The sequence below is a fragment of the Henckelia pumila genome, chromosome 4 (genome assembly GCF_033568475.1).
Source record: "Henckelia pumila isolate YLH828 chromosome 4, ASM3356847v2, whole genome shotgun sequence".
In the NCBI taxonomy this organism is placed as follows: domain Eukaryota; kingdom Viridiplantae; phylum Streptophyta; class Magnoliopsida; order Lamiales; family Gesneriaceae; genus Henckelia; species Henckelia pumila.
The window spans coordinates 34,152,204-34,171,186 of NC_133123.1; the positions used below are offsets into that span (position 1 = coordinate 34,152,204).

Below are 18,983 nucleotides of genomic sequence, written 5' to 3' on the forward strand. Positions count from 1 at the left end.
GTCATGTCCTTGATTCTCCCTATTATGTATCATACAATTGATATCATTTGTAAGTTTATTCACCATGATTGAGCGGATGTAATTGATTGATATATGTAAATTTGTTATTCTAAAAAAACTCACTTAAAAATTTTATTTGCTTTATTTACATTAATTAAATTCTCGTTAAATTACATAAATTCCGAGGAAACTTGAAGTAACCGTTGATCAAGAGTTGGGAGTTGAGACTCATTCTTCTCACTTTGGTCTATGAGTTAGATTTCAAACAATTTCGTACATCATGTGCTGACACTTGCACTATTTTTTGCGGGCAACAAATGACAATTAATTCTATTAAAAAATGACTATTAATTTTAAAACTCGTATACTGAAGCTCGGTTTTATAAATTTTATTGATCAATGTTTCATCCATTCTATCCAATCAATTAGATTTATATTTTCCCTATTATGCCAATTCTTTGCATTTCCCAATGTCTATTAATATAAATTTGATCCTTTTACCATTTTGTACACATCGCGTTTAATGCCATACCCATTTTCTCATCTACCATTTATATGATTCCAGTGTTACCAGTTCTTTGCATTTCCCAATGTTCACATTTCACATGCATTTGAATTTCACCTTTCACCAATTTTTTTTGGAAGATTATTTTTCATACAATCCGGAGACTTATCTAAGGTTAGAGAGGCCAATTGAATAAAACATTTTTGTTGAAATAAAATTTTTTTTTTCCTTAAAAATAGAGTGTTTGATTACAAAAACTATTTTAAAAAAAATCAAATCCTAATGTCAAAATCGTTCATGATACTTTAATAAAAGCACGACATCTAAGACAACTGTGAGATTTGAACTTGGTCATCCTTGTTCGAATAATTGAATAATTGAATTATCAATAAATAAATGATAGATAAGAAAAGAAAGTAACGTATCATAAGAATTCATCTAACGATTTAGGAAGTGTTTGCAATCACTAAAAAAAAAGTGATTGTTAGCTTTTTGATTAAAAAAAATCATTTTTGTGTGTTTCTTAAACCTAGATTATGTGTTAGTTTATGTTTAACTTAATTGAAATTCAAAAGCTAGTCATGTGGTGATTATGATTCTACAAAAGTGATTCTAATAAAAAGAACATTGTTAAAATAACTCTAATCACTTATTTATCAAACACTATACAACTTTGATTTTTAGATTTTCACATTTGTTTTCAAACACTATCAACTTTTGATTTTTCTTAACTTTTTTATAATTTATAAATTAATCACTTCTACAAATGCATAATCTATTGCAAACACTCCTTTAATATAAATATAAATTTAAGTGCCGTCAAAGTAGAATACACACAATTAATTTTAATGGGTCGTGGGTTGATCCGTCTTTGACGACTCGTTTTGACAGGTGTACATGTCTTTTTTAAAGTCCAAAATCATAATTTTTGCCCATCTTTATCCAGTATACCAAAAAAAAGTGATTGTTAGCTTTTTGATTAAAAAAAATCATTTTTGTGTGTTTCTTAAACCTAGATTATGTGTTAGTTTATGTTTAACTTAATTGAAATTCAAAAGCTAGTCATGTGGTGATTATGATTCTACAAAAGTGATTCTAATAAAAAGAACATTGTTAAAATAACTCTAATCACTTATTTATCAAACACTATACAACTTTGATTTTTAGATTTTCACATTTGTTTTCAAACACTATCAACTTTTGATTTTTCTTAACTTTTTTATAATTTATAAATTAATCACTTCTACAAATGCATAATCTATTGCAAACACTCCTTTAATATAAATATAAATTTAAGTGCCGTCAAAGTAGAATACACACAATTAATTTTAATGGGTCGTGGGTTGATCCGTCTTTGACGACTCGTTTTGACAGGTGTACATGTCTTTTTTAAAGTCCAAAATCATAATTTTTGCCCATCTTTATCCAGTATACCAAACAAAAGCACTCACACGAGTCACAAGGCTACTACTGGGATTTGCTAATTTAGTGCGTTGAATGCCATTACCAGTTTCAAAACAGACGGAGCGTAGCGAGTGGCCCAATGTTTCAGCCGGACCATATGCGATTTTGAGATTCCCAAAGTCGCCGTACGAGCAAAATACTAATCAAATTTTCGAAAGGGTTCACCCAGGAATCTGTGTGCCAGTTAATCTCTCGAGGGCTGTGTAACTACCGGAAATGACGCGAAGAAGATAATCAGGTGGGTTTTGAACGGAGTTTCTTGAGAAGTGAGATACAATGGATTTGAATTTTCCGGCACTAGTGGAGGAGGGAAAACTTGATGCGGGAGAGATTACGGAGAGCTTGACTAAAGAGATAGAAGATGGGAAGGGGGAGGAGCAAGAGGAAGAAAAGGGGGAAAAAGAAAAGGGGGAACTTGGGGAGAGAGAAGAAATGGAGGTTGATGGAGTATCTGGAATAGTGGAAAGTGGAAGGAAAAGGAGGGGAAGGAAGAGGAATGAAATGGGAAAGGCAAATGGGGTTGATGAGATGGTCGAAAGTATGGTGAAAGATGGTGTTTCTAGCAGCAGGCAATCTTCAAGGAAATGTAGTCTGCTGGCGAAAATGAAAATCCAGAACTGGAACGACGATGCATACGACTCGGAATCCGAGGAGGAGCGGAGTAGGGGTCGTCAGAGGAAGATGAAGGGTGTTGGGAACGAGGAGATTGATAATGAGATTGTGACACCACGGGAGAAGCGGCCTAGGGGGCGTCCGGCAAAGATTAAGGTGGTAAAAAATGATGAGAATGATATTGAGAATGTGGCACAACGTGTCAATGAGGAGACACCGGGAAGCCATAATCTCCCCGAGAGAGAGGGAGTAAAGAATGGGCAGAATGATAATGAAACTGTGGCAAAGCGGGGAATCGAGGAAAAGCAGGTAAGGGGGCGTCCAACAAAAAGGATGGGACTAAAAAATGAGGAGAATGATGGCAACACTGACGCAGAAGAAAAAAATGGTGGCAATATTCGGGGAAGCTGCAGAAAGAAAGCGTCGAAAGCCATAAAAGAGGAGGGAGGAGGGGACAAAAGAGTGGGGGAAGTGGAGATTTATGGAGATGGAAGTTATTCACTTGGAGCTGAGAGGGCTAGGCTGGAGAATGAAGTCAAGCTCAAGGGTGAAGACGTAAACAAATCTGTAGTCCTTTGTTAAAGTCTTAGCAACTTGTGATCTCTCTTCCATGCCATTTGGCTAACTTTTTTGGCTGACTCTGATTTGCCTTCGGATTTTGTGCAGGACAAGGAGATAGAACGAAATACCTGCCACCAGTGCAAGAGGAACGATAAAGGGAGAGTTGTACGGTGCACCAAATGTAAAAGGCGAAGATACTGTATTCCTTGCATAATTAGATGGTATTGAAATTCTTGCTGGAATAGCATACCACGCTTTGTGGTTCTTTTTAGAACCTTTCAGTTTGGTGAATAATAACCTTCTTTCCCAAAAATGTTGATACCACACATCACTATTTAGTTGTGAATGTTGTAGACTCACATGCCATAGAAATGACCATTGACATGATGTCTTTCTTTTCTCTTGTTCTCATTAAATCATGGACTGGCATCGGCTCAACTTTGCACATTCTTAGGTATCCGCAGTTGCCGGAAGAGGCTTTTGTTGAAGCCTGCCCTGTTTGTTGTAACAATTGCAATTGCAAAAGCTGCCTGCGGTTGGATGTGTCAGAAATAGCGGTTGGTTTTTACTTATTCTCCTCCTTTCCCTTTCCTGAACGTGAAATATATATTTTTTATTTTTCTTTTTACAGGAATCGAATAAATTGATGCTGACAATCAGTAGTGAAGAGAAGATGCAATACTCTAAGTACATTCTGCGAATCCTTCTGCCCTTTTTGAAAAAATTCCATGATGAACAATTGGCTGAGAAGGAAATGGAAGCCAAAATACAAGGTATCTTTATGATTTTGGGAGTGGAATGGCCTCGGTCTTCATCTTTTGGCTGAAATTCTTTTCATCCGCTGGTTCATATTGGATTTTTTTATGTATAGGCAATAAAACAGGTTAACAGGATAGAATCATATGATTTTTTTGAAAAATAATGGTTTTTTTTTGTCACTGTTAAAGTTCAAAGCTATCCATGAGAACCGCAAAAGGTGTTTCTTTACTATGCTGTTTAGATCAAGTGTTGCAAAGAAGTAGTTTTACTCTTACGTAGTCGGGAACACATCTGTGCAGACTTAATATGTTAATACTGTAGATTTTTGTAGAATTATCTTGCAGATGAATATACCTCTTTACTTAAAAAATGTGTTCAATTCTCGTATGCAATCTCAACATTCTGTCCCCCTGAGATGTAAATTTGATTAATTTCAACTTCCAATTTTGAAATTCTTTGACCGTTAAAGTTTGTTTTAGCAGGGTTACCAGTCTCAGCAATAAAACCGAAGAAATCAAGTTGCCAGGAGAATGAGAGGATATACTGGTATATATTGGTGGAACTCTTGTTTTTTCCTTCATCCATAGGGAAGCTTTGGCATTTAGTCTTATTTTTTCTATGAATCTATGCAGCGATAACTGTCAGACTTCCATTGTTGATTTTTATCGAAGCTGTCCAAGATGTTCCTATGATCTGTGCCTCACATGTTGCCGAGAGCTTCGGGATGGTTTCCTTCGAGGAGGTGATGAGGAAGTGATCATGCAGTATGATCGTCGTCAGCTCGAATACTTGCATGGTTTTGAAGTAAATGTAGTCGGTACCAGGGATCATCATGAGTTGCATGATGCAATTTTGCATGACAATTACGCTTGTCGAGAAGTAGTTGACTCTATTGCTGGGGACGTTGCCAAGTTCAAAGATGGATGGAAATCTACGGACACGGGTGCCATCCCATGCCCGCCGCCAAGTGCTGGTGGCTGTGGTGAAGGAATTTTAGAATTTCAGTGCATTTTTCCAGATAATTGGGTCTCTGATTTGTTATTGAAAGTGGAAGAAATACACCGAAAACAAGACCTTGAGGATGTACCTGAAAATATTGAGCTGGAGTGTTCATGTTCGAAATTCGGGGGTGAAAATTCTGACAAGGTCAGATCACGAAAAGTTTCTTCTCGAGGAAACTTTGAAGACAATTTCTTATATAACCCATCAGCAAAAGACCTTAAGCAGACTGATTTGGAGCACTTTCAATCGCATTGGTGCAAGGGAGAGCCGGTAATCGTTAGTGATGTCCTTGAAACTGCATCGGGTTTGAGCTGGGAACCTATGGTTATGTGGCGTGCTTTTCGTCAGAAAAGTGGGGTTAAACATAGATATCTAGTTGATGTGTCTGCTATAAATTGCTTGGATTGGTGTCAGGTCAGTTCGCTTTTCTTTCATTTTTGTTTTACGGAAGTCTGATGTCATACTGAAACAAGATTTAAGATTGTTAAACTTCTGGCCTTTTCTGTATACGTGATGAAATTATGTGTGATGCAACTATGCTCAGTTTGAGTGGCTAATTAATTACGAACTCTTGTGATGCGATTTCTCATTTGGTCTTTTTGTTGATTGTCTCATGCAGTGCCCCACTTCAAACTCTGCTTGTTGTTTAATGCACCTTTGGGATTTTTTTTTTGTGCTGTTTCCTTTTGAAATAAATGCAGGCCATTACTTTCTGCTATATATTGGATGGTTTATGATATAGTTTTATGTTTCACACTGAACCTTGTAAGTCACTGATTAAAACAGTGCAGTGTATTGAAGCTTATAATATCATATGCTTTAGAACTTTCTGCTAGCGATGTCAGTGAACAATTCTGCTCCGATTCCAGACTGTATGTTTTCTCATTCTAACTTGAATTTCTCAGAGTTTTTCATGCTTTTGTCCCGATGTTTAGAAGCGTGAATGATGGATGAATTATTAGTTGTTGACATGCAGGTTGACATTAATGCCCACAAATTTTTCCATGGATACTCAAATGTTCAGAAGGACGCTTGTGATTGGCCTCTGATTCTTAAGTTGAAAGACTGGCCTCCATATAACTTGTTTGAGGAGCAGTTACCTCGCCATGGTGCTGAGTTTCTCTGTTGCTTGCCTTTCAAGGAATATACACATCCTATTGGTGGTTACTTAAACCTTGCTGTTAAACTGCCCGAGAACTCTCTTAAACCTGATATGGGGCCAAAGACGTATATTGCTTATGGGTTTGCCCGGGAACTGGGACGGGGAGATTCTGTTACAAAACTACACTGTGATATGTCTGATGCAGTATGCTCTCGCATTTAACTTTGCATTATTTTTCTACCTTTTTTATGCTAATTATGATAGGACTTGTGAACTCCGTTTCACTCCATAAGCTAAGCTGGTTACTCTACAATTGTATCAGATAGCAGTCATTTACCTCTTTTTTTCATTTTCTCTAGGTGAATGTATTGGCCCATTCTAAGTCTGTCACCCTCCAAGATGAGGATATTTTGATTATAGAAAAACTGCAAAAGAAGCATGCTGCTCAGGATGACATTGAATTGTATGGAAATAATCAGGCATCAACTGAAATCTTCCAAAGTCAGCCACTCAGTGAAAATGGATTGTCTAGTGTGCATGAGAAGGCCTTCTTGCCGACCTTTGATAGGAATGATGAATATAGAGCTCCTATTCTGGAAAAGGGAAACTTACTAAATGACAGACCTGATGGAAAGGCCAGAATGGAAACTCAAATATTGGATAAAAAAGACACTGATGCAGAGCTCCAGATGCAGCTCAGCATAGGAAGGAATGAATGTGAAACCACAGATAGCCAAAATTATATGGCTGAGACCAACAATTCCACCTACGAATCGGGTGGAAACTCTTGCCCTGAAGTAGAGATGGTGAACGTGAATGATATGGAGATGATGAATGCGGGACGGGAATTGTTGGAAGCTTCTGAAATGGTGGAAGAATGCCAAGAGGAAGAATATAGAAAGAAAGAAAATGTTGAAATGTTGGTTTCAAAAACTGTGTTGGAAAATATTGAAGACATCGACGATGGTGGTGCTCTCTGGGATATTTTTAGGAGGCAAGATGTTCCAAAATTGGAGGAATATGTGAGGAAGCACTACAAGGAGTTCAGGCACATCTACGGCAATCCCGTGCCACAGGTAATGTCAATATGGAAAACTAAGCAATTTAATGGTTCACAAAAACCTGTATGTTTTGCTAGTAAGTGTTAAAGAGGAAAATATACAAGTCATAACATTAGCACTATTTTGCAATTAGCGTTGATTAAAAGAAGACAATCATGTTTTCCAGAGTATGATCACCGATCAGCCAGGCAGGATCCTACAGGGAAATTGGATCCAGTGTAGTTATGAATAACCGTGCATTATCTTAGTTTTCTTGTAGCATTCCCTTCTCAATATGCTGAGAGCACCACTAAAGGTTCACTGGTTCAGTCACCAGTGTTCTTTCATTCGGTGTGATGGGTGTGGGTCTTGACAATCTGATGACTTACAAGCAGTTTAAATATGTCCGTGGTTGAGTCTGCTTTGCTACAATACATGGTCGGCATCTTCTGAAAGAATTTTGTTGACATGCTTTTATTTGATTGTCATTTGTTAATTTATGGTTTTGTTCCTTCTCAGGAAACCAGGAAGTCTTATATCCACAGTTTTCTTTCACATGTGACAATTTATTGTTGTTTAATGTTCTCATTTAATGTAGATTGTCCATCCTATTCACGATCAAACTGTTTACTTGACTATGGAGCATAAGAGGAAGCTCAAGGAAGAATATGGTTAATCTTCCCAGCTTACTGTACCTTATATCTTTGATTAATAGTATAGTTTCTTATTGTTCAATTTTTTGTATTGCTTATTTTTGCTTAGGAATTGAACCATGGACATTTATTCAGAAGTTAGGTGATGCAGTTTTCATTCCTGCTGGCTGCCCGCATCAAGTCAGAAATTTAAAGGTACAGTACTTTTAAGAGTCTTGTTATGTTTTGATTGCCTGAATTTTGATGTTTTGTGTATTGAGCTTGAGTTTGCCATGATCATGAGGGCTTTCCATCAATTTATATATGTATATACTGATTCCATTATTCATTACTCCATAGACCAACTGCTGAATGAGTTATTTATTGTAAAAATAGTGAATGGGATAATAATTTAGAGATGAAAAAGGCATTTAAGGGGATTTGGTGTGAGGCACAAAGTAAACTAGACAACACTGTGAGAAAATAAGTAGTTGGGTATCTACTGCCATCAGAGGTAAGATTGTGTATACTTTAGCAATCAGTGTTGATTTTGAAACTACTCAATGGTTCTATTCTATGCAATATCAGGGAGGAGCATACTCACGAGTCTGATCAATGCCTAAAATTTTTAAATTATTTTCGACATAATGACCTACATTCAAAGTCATGATTTTGTAATTGTGGTACATAATCAAATTCAACTTCTTGACGTTGAGTTATGTCTGACTGCAGTTTAATTGATGTTGGTTTGGTTAGAAACTGCTAATCTCACCCAGACTTCCTGTTGAAGTACGAGTTAACCCATGTTTGATTTCAAACAGAGTAATTGTGCATAAATTGTCTGTTTATCATACAACACTCATTGATAGATTTCCCAGTTCACGTCACTGATCCAAATGATTTATCCACCCAATACCAATATTCTATGGGTACTCTTCTGGGATTTAAGCAAACTCGTGTAGTCGTGGAAAAAAACTCTATTTACCGAAATAGGCTAAGTGTTTATCAAAGAAGGTAGCCCCATTAGTTATTTACGGAAATAAAAAGTACCCCACTCGCTCAAACTTTCATGTGGAGTGGTCTGCCTGCTGTTCAAATAAATTTGCAGTCAAGACAAATTCAATGGCGCGCTGGGTCCAAATTTTAATTAAATTTTTGCAAATTGTTGTATGTGCGTAGCATTTATTTGTTCACCAGATCTAATTTTTGGAAAAAGTAAATTTAGATGTTTAGCTGGAACAATTATATGTATGTGTGTAGCTTATACTTTTTTCTTTCATTGATCTAATACTATTAAGTTCTAAAATTGTTCATTCTCCTTAAATATGTTCTTATTTCTACTTTTTTTTTTCCTGAAAATTTTGGTTTTATTTCAAACTTACATTTGTGAAAAGAAATGCAGGGGAGTTACATAATAAAGAGTTGTTTGAAGATAGATTATTTTGTTGTTTGAGTTTAGCTCGAAAATAGTTGGATTTTTGAACTTTTATTGTATTGTTCAAACTTGATGTTGAGTTCTATTAAGCAAATAGTCCAATTGTGATTTGTGGCTAGTTCTTGAGCTCATCTAGTTGGTAACATATATTTGAACCAAGGTTCTAAAATTCGCTAGACACTAGTCGGATGGCAGACCAGCGCCTAGGCGGATTCCACGGATTAAGTAGAAATTGAAGCATGGATATGAGATTATCAATTTTATTACGCATTTAACTCACACACACACACACACTCCATATGTCCATACAAATCGATTTATCCCCTTGCTTCGAAAGTTAGGGCAACAAAAAATTGAAAGATGAAGATGAAGTTTGGTGTTAGGGCTAGCCAACAAGTAGGTTTTCTTGTTGGACATTAATTTAGGGCCTATAAAACTGGGTGTTGGTTAAGCCAACACACAAAACTTGAGGTTTAAAAGTTGGAAAAAATTACCTTGAGTTTTTTTAATTTTATTTGGGTTTTTAAATTAAAAGCCCAAACTAAAAGCCTTCCTGGGCGCCTAGGGCCGCCTGGTCCCTGGACAGATTAGTAAATGCCTAGGGCTGCCTAGAGGCGCCTAGGCTGGCCGACTGGCGCCTAGACCGATATTTAGATTTGAACATATTTGTGCTCAACTTGAGTTTTATTTTTATTTTTTCGTTTTCTATAAATGAAAAAAACTCGAGTTATTTACTTTTGACACTAGTCACTCAACTCATTATAATTTTACAACTTATTGTATAGTTAACTCGTATATTTTGGCAATTATCCACTTAGAATTAATTGTAATCCTTTTTTTCTTATTTGACATTTAAAACAAACATACATGGAGAGGGGTCCTAACCAAGATTGCTTAAAGCAATTACTTCAACCTTTATGTATACCCTCTGTGTCTCAACCACCTCACGTCTTCTATGATGCTACTCCATGCTTGGACTTATGTTTGGAACATAGGTCGAAGGAAAAGCTTTACCCCATGTTTTTTTAGGTGGTAGGCGGCCCTTGACTGCCCCGCTTTTGTATGAGGCGGTCCGAGGCTATCCGGAGGCAGGCGGCTGAGGCGGTCAATGATTTAAAAATCCCAGTCAACAGTGATAGTCAAATAATTTTAAAAACCTGTCAAAGTCAATCAATTTAAAAAATCCTACATATAATAAAAACAATGTTCACTCTCTTTTCTATTTACTTTTGGTTTCATGTGCCTTCCACCATCAGCCACCACCTGCCTCCAGCCGCCCGCCGCCATCAAGCACCACCTTAATCATCTTGTTAGTTTGTATGCATATATTTATTTGCACTTTGTCTATATTATATTATATATTATATGAAACTTATTTATGCATAAACATTATTTAATTACATATTTTACATAAAATATCATGACTATTTGTTGTTGCATTGCATTATTATATATAATTACATATAAAAATTGATTAAAAAAATTCAACCGCCTGGCACCACCTAGGCGGCCGAGGTGGTAGGTGGTCACTGATAAAATAGTTAAAAAAACATTGAATTCCAATTATGCTCACTTCTCCTTATATTACTGTTTGGATCAATTTATCTCTTCAATTATATCAGTTGAACACAGGAGCCCCTGGTTTCATTAACTAGATTGCTTCACCCATTGTACTATTATTTGCACCACTTATTCAATGGTTTTTGGATTTAATATGATGTATCTCGAATTAGACAGTACAAACACTGTAAAAATGACATATAGATTGATTGTAGAAAAAAAAAACTAAAGCACTATTCGATCTAATTAAGTTGTTTTTGTTGAGCATTCTCTTTTTTATTAAGCTATGATTTCATAGAAACCAAGGAAATGTTGTATCTTGTGTGGTAAATTGGAACACACGAAGTCTGCCTCCATTAGTTTACTCAGTGCTATGTTTTGAGTGTCTCTATAGGTATTTGCTTTGTATCGTTTTTTTGGTTTTACAACTGGCAATAACTAGTTTATGGTAGGATGATATTTTCGTGAGAACAATTGTAGCTCTGAGGTCAGGAGTTGCATCCTTATTCTTATTTTCCGTTTGGCTAAAACTGTTTCCTTTTGTTTGGCAGTCATGCATGAAGGTTGCACTTGACTTTGTCTCACCAGAAAATGTCCAAGAATGTGTTCGGTTGACTGAGGAATACCGCCTACTTCCCCGAAATCACTTGGCTAAGGAAGACAAGTTAGAGGTACAACTTGTTTGTGTATGTTTTTGGAACCTTGAGCCATACTTGTTTGTGTTCTGGAGAAGAAATATGGTAGCACCATCTATAGTTCGTTGTATTGTTTGCATATCTTTTAAATTTACATGAACTCACATGTCCTTGTCATATAGTACATTCTTTTATGACATTAAAGCTGATTGGCTTGGTTTGGTGCTCAAATTTCAACTCTCATGTCCCATAGTTGTCATAGGCACAAGGTGCACCGAGGTGCACAAGGGCCCTAGAGCCTGAAGCGCAAAGTGCCAGGCAAGGCGCGAGCTTTATCGAATCAAGGCGCACACTTTTCATTTTTAGAAAAATATATTTATGTTAAAATAAATATATCAAAATATGACAAATGTTATTAAATATAAACAAGTAAGTCACCCAAAGCAAAATATAATCAACAAATTCGTAGTAACACGATTAAAATTCCTCAATCACTCAAATCATAATTGTCTTCTTCCATTGACTCATCACAATCCAAAGCCCAAATATAATTAATATATGCATAGCTTTCTGTTTGTTGTCTTCTTCGATTTCTTAGTCTCTCTTAAGTTTTCACTCCTTTGTTAGGTTGCTATGGTTTGGTTTGGGCCTTTTCTTTTAAGGAAATTATTTTTTTTTTTAAAATAGAAAATTTTAAGGCCTTTTTTCTATAAAATTAACCCAGGTGCACTGGGAAAACTTCCAATCCCCTGGGCTCGCCTTATTGAATCAATGCGCCTGGTATGAACCTAGGCATAGGGTTCTCGCCTGGTGGCACTTCTCGCCTTTGACAACTCTGACATGTCCTAATGAAGGTATTTTAATGAGGGTATTTTAGTGAGTTCTTTGAAGGAGCTGCCATAAATGGTATTACCAATGCGGCGTATATCTATTTGACTCCAAAGACAAGATTCGATTAAAAGTAAAGATTTTAGACCTATTGGTCTTATTACTAGCTTGTATAAGATTATAACTAAGTGCTATCTACACGGATGAAGAAAGTTTTTCATACACAATAGCTGAATCTCATAATGCCTTCATTGATGGGAGACAAATTTTTGATTGTTGTCTCATTGCGAATGTGATAGTGGAGGAGGGGAGGTGGAAAAAGAAGAAAGAGTGGGTTTTTAAGGTTGATGTTGAAAAAAAATGATAATGTGGATTGGAATTTCCTGGATTTTATTCGAAGGAATAAGTGGTTTGGTGAGAGATGGAGGAGGTGGATCAAGTGCTGCGTTTCGAACGTGTCTTTCTCGGTTATGATTAAAAGGTGGCGAAGGGGTAAATTTTAAGAAAAGAAAGGGCTTAAACGAGGGGACCCTTTGTCCTGATTTTTGTTTAATTTGGTGGTAGATGTGTTGGGGAAATTTATTGATAAGGCCAAGGCCATGGACTACATTCGAGGTTTGGAGACAGGTTTAGATAAGGCGGAGATATCTCATATATAGTTTGTGGTTGTCACCTTGTTCTTTGTCAAGAAGGCGAACCACATGAAATTTTTGGTGGACGTTGTGAACATTTGTTTGAAGAATAGGGCTCTGTTGGGGAAATGGTGGTGGAGGTTTTATGCAGAAGACGAGCAGTTGTGGTAGATCATAGTGAGTAAATACGGGTTCCAAGAGAGTGGATGAGATGCTTGGTTAGCGGGGAATGTTACGTTTAGGTGCCTATGGAAGTTTATTTCTAGATCTTACCCGATTTTTCATCAATTAATGAGGGTTGTGCTTAAAGGTGTATCAAGATTAGGTTTTGGGAGGAGAGGTGGTGGGGGATTCTTTTCTTTTGAGATCTTTATCCGTCTTTATTTCAGCTCTCTGCGGCACATAATACATAATATGTCTATATCTTATTTTGCTATGTTTGAGAATTCGTCCTTTTCTCCTTCATGGGATTTGCATTTTTGTAGGGTTTTGACGGATTACGAGTTAGATATGTTGAGCGCGTTATTAGGAGAATTAGATATGGTTAGATTGCTTGAAGGGGTAGATGATATCGGAGTGTGGGTTTGGAGTCGTCTCATCTGGTTTCTTTTCAGTTAAGTCTTTCCTCGAGTCATTTTTTTTGAGTAGTAACTCTTCCGTCTTTTCCTTTTTCCACGTTATTTGGAATTTTTTGGTCCCAACAAAGATTCAAGTTTTTTTGTGGATTGCGGTTCTTGGTAAGTTGCCGACTTCGGAGATTATGCAAAAGAAATGGCCCGCGTGTGCTCTGTTTCCAAATTGGTGTGTGTTGTGTTGGAAAGAGAGGGAGACACAGGACCATATGTTGAGATACATTGTACCTTCACGAGTGGTTTGTGGAATAGAACTTTGGATGAATTGAGACTGGTGTGGGTGGTGCCGAGATCAACACAAGATTTATTCGCCACGGAACATGGAAATCTTCTTGACAAGAGGGGCATAATTTTTTGAAGGATGGTGGTTCATGTCATATGTTCGTCGGTGTGATTAGAGAGAAATAGAAGAATTTTTTATAACATTGAAGAGTCGAGCGAAGAATGCTGGGAAAAAAAATCAAGATTAGACCATCTACTTGGATTGGGTCTCATATAGAGTTTGAAAATGTTGCAATCTTGGATTTATTGAGAGATTGAACTTTTGTCTATTGTTGATATGATCAGAGTCTTGTTTAGCCTCTCCCCCTAGTATGCTTATTGTAATAAATAGACTTTACGTATATAATAATGTATCGCTTCTTATCCAAAAAAATAATAATAAAAAGTCAACCACCATATAGCCGGTTTACATTCATTCAAGCGGTTGTGGAGTCTCAGTTGAAACCCATCTCTAGCACATTGATGATTGTTTATTATTGCTATGACTGCTTCAAGATTAATGATTAATAGACCTTAATTTGAAATTTTTTTTGTCTAAAGGTGAAGAAAATTGTTCTTCATGCAATTGGACAAGCTGTTAAGGATTTCGAAGCATTTTCGAGTTCAACTATAACTGGTATGGGTTTTCCCATGTAATTTTTTTTATTTATCTCTCATCCCACACAAGTAATTTATTTTCAGATAAGATTGTTAAGTGCAACGTGTTACTTCATTTTGATTTGGTAAAATCAACTCCTGAATCTTTGCCCTCTTGAATCTTTCAGCTCAATCATGTTGAAGCCTTGTTAATGTTGTTTGATACATTTTCTAGACAAGGATTGTTTGACAATATATATTTATTATTATTGTTGTTGTTGTTATTTATTTATTTCTAAAAGTGAATAGAATGACATAGCTTTTGCACCGTGATTTTCTACTTTGCCCTTAAATTGTGTTGTCTAGATTAATTGTGTAGGCACTTGATGGAAAATGGGAGCAAAAAATTAGGGCAAAGATGAAACATAAGATTTATGGATATATGAAAAATGGCTACAAGTTTATAAATGTACCAAGAAAATTGAATGTACACTATACTCATTTATTGAATGTCATCAAATGTATTGTCTAAAGCAATATTAAATCAAAATAAACGAAAAAATATAACTTGCAAAATTATGTAATGAAATATTCTTTTATTTAAAAGTTACAAAATATACTAAAAATCAAAATCAATCAAATCTCTTACCATTAAATGATCAGTAATAGCAGATATGTTGCACCACAGAAATCAATATTTTCTTTAGTTGCCAAAATACTTAGCTTCAGTGAATTGTTTTGGTCTGTTTCCTATCAATTTACGATAACAAGATCAAAATACACACGGATCAAAGTAGTGGTTCTTTGACAAAAATAACATTTTGTCGCACCATAATTCTAAGAAAATCTGTAAACAGTTATACATAAAAAAGATTAGATATTTGATAATAAAATTTAGAAAAATAACATTTTGTCGACATTATTTTAAGGAACTCTAAACAAAATGATACATAGAAAATGCATAGATATTTGTTTAATCAAAATATTATAATTTAGTAGTAATTTTTGTTTCAAAGGTTAAATGAAACAAGCAAAGTACCACAACAAAATATAATCTTTTTCTGAGTTCCATTAAAATAGAAATTGAGGAAGAATTGTTGTTTTTAGGGCATATGTAATTATTTTTTTTTTCTTTTGTTTTAGTATTTATTCATTGCTTTGTATCCTGATGTTATAGAAACCATTTGTATTTTCTAGGCGTGATGAACTGCGGTAAAGTTACAGTACTAAACAAATTAGTTTATGTAAGAGTCAGGATCTAAACTGTATTGTCGATCATTATCATATAGCTATTAAAACAGTGAATATAAATAAAGAAATAATTAACGTATGAATATTAAAAAATATCAGATATATAATGAATGACTAAAGTCTTATATTGAAAAAATTAGGAGGAAAAATATTTTTCTATATAAATAACAATTTCTTCTAATTTTTTTTATGATGTAATGAAAAATATAATGAATGTTAGAAAAGTATGGTTTCTAACATCTTGTAAGATGTATTTCATATTTCAGAGTTATAAATGGTATGTCATTTAGTAAGTGTTTCCGATGGTTTGGACATTCAAAAAACATTTGGAACAAATTAAATATAGGATATGATTTAATAAAAAATTTAGATAAGTCGTTCTAAAATAAAAAATTATTCCAACCCCCCACCCCTCCTCCCATTTTAATGATTTATTGATAAAGCATACTAAAAATACTATATATGTTATTATATACTAAACTGACACTAACATAATAGAGAGAAAAAATTATTAATGTGAAAATATTGATATTGCTTGACTAACTGTTTTATATTAACGTATAGTGAAAAAGATTGACGACTAAAGCAATCAATTTTAGAATAATATGAATAAATTACATTTTTATGTGTGAATAAATAATTGTTACAATCGATTTTAAATATATAGCTAGAAAACTTATGAAAGATCAAGAAATTATCTATATACAATACTACAAGAAGTATAAACAAGATACACCACTTGAAATAATAAAGTTGTGATATAGAATATCCTCTCTGTCAGTATTATTACTGTAGTTATTATCACCTGAAGAATTGATCATTTATTTGTTTTCCCAATTTCTCTAAATTGTTTTCAATCTTTTTGTTTAATATCTAATAAAAACTCCAAATAAACAAAGAAAAATATTTAATACTCAAATTTATGGTGGTTAATTTAAGAGGAGTGTTTGAAATTATTTTAGTGTTAATGGAATGGATGCTCTGATAAATGTAAACAAGCGTGTGCTGTGATGTCCTAAAATTTCCTGCTGAAAGAATCAATTTCCTGCTGAAAGAATCAATTTCCTAAAATTCCCGTTTATTTATGTCGGAGGTTTTCAGGATTGTGTTGCCTAGATTTGCCTCTATCTACTCGTATTTCTGTGTACTGTGATGTCCCAACTCAGACGAGTGGTAATGATAATGGATAGTTGGGTCATAATCACTTGATGAAAGCGCGATTTTTCTTAAAAGAAAGATATCATACATGTTAAAACGGTGAACCCCTACTTGTGCATAATCTCATTGAGCCAATTGTATCTAGAGTTAGAAAGGAAATGCATGATTCAGGGACTTCTTCAAAGAAATATTAAATCCACCGTATAAATGCCATGCCCCATTAGCCAATGCACGTGCCACCGATTTCTTTTTCCTAAAGAAAAAATGACAGAATATTTTTCTTTCAATTTGGCATTTGCTGTTTTTCTTGGGTTCCAAACACTCTTATTTCTTTGCTCTGTGTTTCTGCAGGTGTCCTTGGGAAACCACCTTCTTGAAGTTTCAAGAGACGGAAATTATTATTGTCCAACACGAATTACCTGATGAAACGGATCCAAACTGTTCATCTGTTTGAATGATGCAAATTTAACACAGCTCTGTAAAATACCTTAATTATTGGTAGCCTTATGCTTGTGTCTGTTCATGATATTACTCTCCTAACTGAGAACTGCTGGACATGAGATTTATACCGACTAGCTTTTCATTACCAATCATTATTGATGCATACCATATTACAAGTTATAAATGCGGGTTATGCAATTTTCCTAAATTTCTCTCATTTTGGCTTTCTTCCTTGACGTTTTAGGGTTTGTAAGCAACTTGTTGAACTCTGCTATTTGCATCAATGTGATCATAGATGTAATGTTTCATAACGAGTAACTGTCCCAAGGACAGTTGAACTGTCAACTAGTTTCTCTAATCCATGAAATTGTTTCGAATTGGACGAACCATGCCAGTCTCAGTCAGCAACAGGTTTTCTTGATCTGGCATTTGTGTTAACTGTGGAATATGAGTAAGTTGAGTGAGTTGCTACTCTTTCAAATTACAGCGGCTGGCATGACAATGTGTTAATATACGAATCCAAAAATGGCTGCCACCCCGTCGGCCAACTTGCAACTCCTGTGCTATGTGAACTTGCCTGGGATTGAGTTCTTGGAAGCTCTTTGAAATGATGATCAGGATTGGATGCTTTTGTTGTGTTTTTTAAGTCTGATCCATGACCATAACCGTTTCTCGGAGAACACAAGGGAGCCTTTCCTGGAGGAAGCATATATCCTTTCTCATTTTCATTTCAGGATTAGCTAATGTGAAGGGGGACTTCTTGGATTGCGATTCACAGTGCTCACTAGTGGTTAAAGAAAGCATTTAGAGGGACTTCTTGGATGATTACCAAGGGTAGAACTCTAGCATTTTCTGCTACTTACCATTGTATTTTGATAGCCCGAAACGCTAAAATGTTTTAAGAATTCTGACGAGGTTCTAGATATAACAGTTTTTTAAAAAAAAATTAAATTGCATGTTTTCAGATTTATGTACAATTTATATATCAATTATTTAGTCGAAGGTGATGTGAATATTGTATCATTGTTTGAGTATCGACACTTTTTATGATTGTGCATAGCCAGAGTATTTTGTAGAATTTTTTTTTATAATAAAATTATTTTATTTTATTAATATTTTCTTGGAGCATGATATTGGCACTATATTTGTACTATGTTGATTGTATAATATAATTGTATTCAATTTACCAAAAAACAAATCGAAAACGCAAATTCCATAACTAATCAAAATAGAGAAGATACACAAGACATAATAGACGACAGGTTAGGCTCTGTAAAAACGGGGAATCGATCCAATTAAAGTACTGTTAGAATTTAATTTGAAATTGAAAAGGAAAGGAAAAAAAGAGAGAAAAAAATTGATTTCCATAGATATACAGTATGAAAATTTTACGACTTGATCCTCTTGATGTTTTTTAATTTATTCATATGAAGGGCTAGGTACATCATAGTCCATATGAAGGAATTTCAAATCCATTTGTATCTAGTTAAATAATTTTAATAGTAGTTGTGGACTTGTGGTGCATTAAAATACTCGAATACGAGTTTAAATTAAAAATACGTGCTTCAAATCTTTTCTCCAAATAAAAACTGTGTTCTAAATCAAATTCATCGATCCAAATCCAAACTCCATGCATGTATCAACACGCTTGAGATTAATTAAAATTAAGTGGAAAGACTTGCACCACCAATAATACCTATTAATACATGTACGAAAAAATCAAGCAATACGATGATGAAATTTTACTTCATCCTAAATATACATGTTATTTTATTCCTGTAATCACAAGCTTTGAATTAATGGAGTAATGATTTAACTGTTCAACTGATGATTAATTATTAGTTAGGCCTCGGATTTCTTACACACTAACCTCAAA

At 34.9% G+C, this 18,983-nt stretch overlaps 1 protein-coding gene across 2 annotated transcripts; it reads left to right on the plus strand.

The window, feature by feature from the left end:
• Positions 1–1,943: 1,943 nt before the first annotated feature.
• LOC140865055 (lysine-specific demethylase JMJ27-like) lies at positions 1,944–17,256 on the plus strand. 2 transcript variants are annotated; one of them, XM_073269553.1, is made up of 13 exons: positions 1,944–3,148; positions 3,248–3,363; positions 3,597–3,699; positions 3,774–3,915; positions 4,384–4,447; positions 4,534–5,317; positions 5,880–6,209; positions 6,365–7,081; positions 7,644–7,716; positions 7,808–7,893; positions 11,224–11,343; positions 14,222–14,297; positions 17,018–17,256. In XM_073269553.1, exons 1-13 carry the CDS (start codon positions 2,246–2,248, stop codon positions 17,041–17,043), a joined length of 3,540 nt encoding a protein of 1,179 aa, XP_073125654.1. In that variant the 5' UTR covers positions 1,944–2,245; the 3' UTR covers positions 17,044–17,256. The 2 variants fall into 2 exon arrangements, with proteins under 2 accessions (XP_073125654.1, XP_073125655.1); XM_073269554.1 differs by having other exon boundaries at positions 1,944–3,136.
• Positions 17,257–18,983: the final 1,727 nt, after the last annotated feature.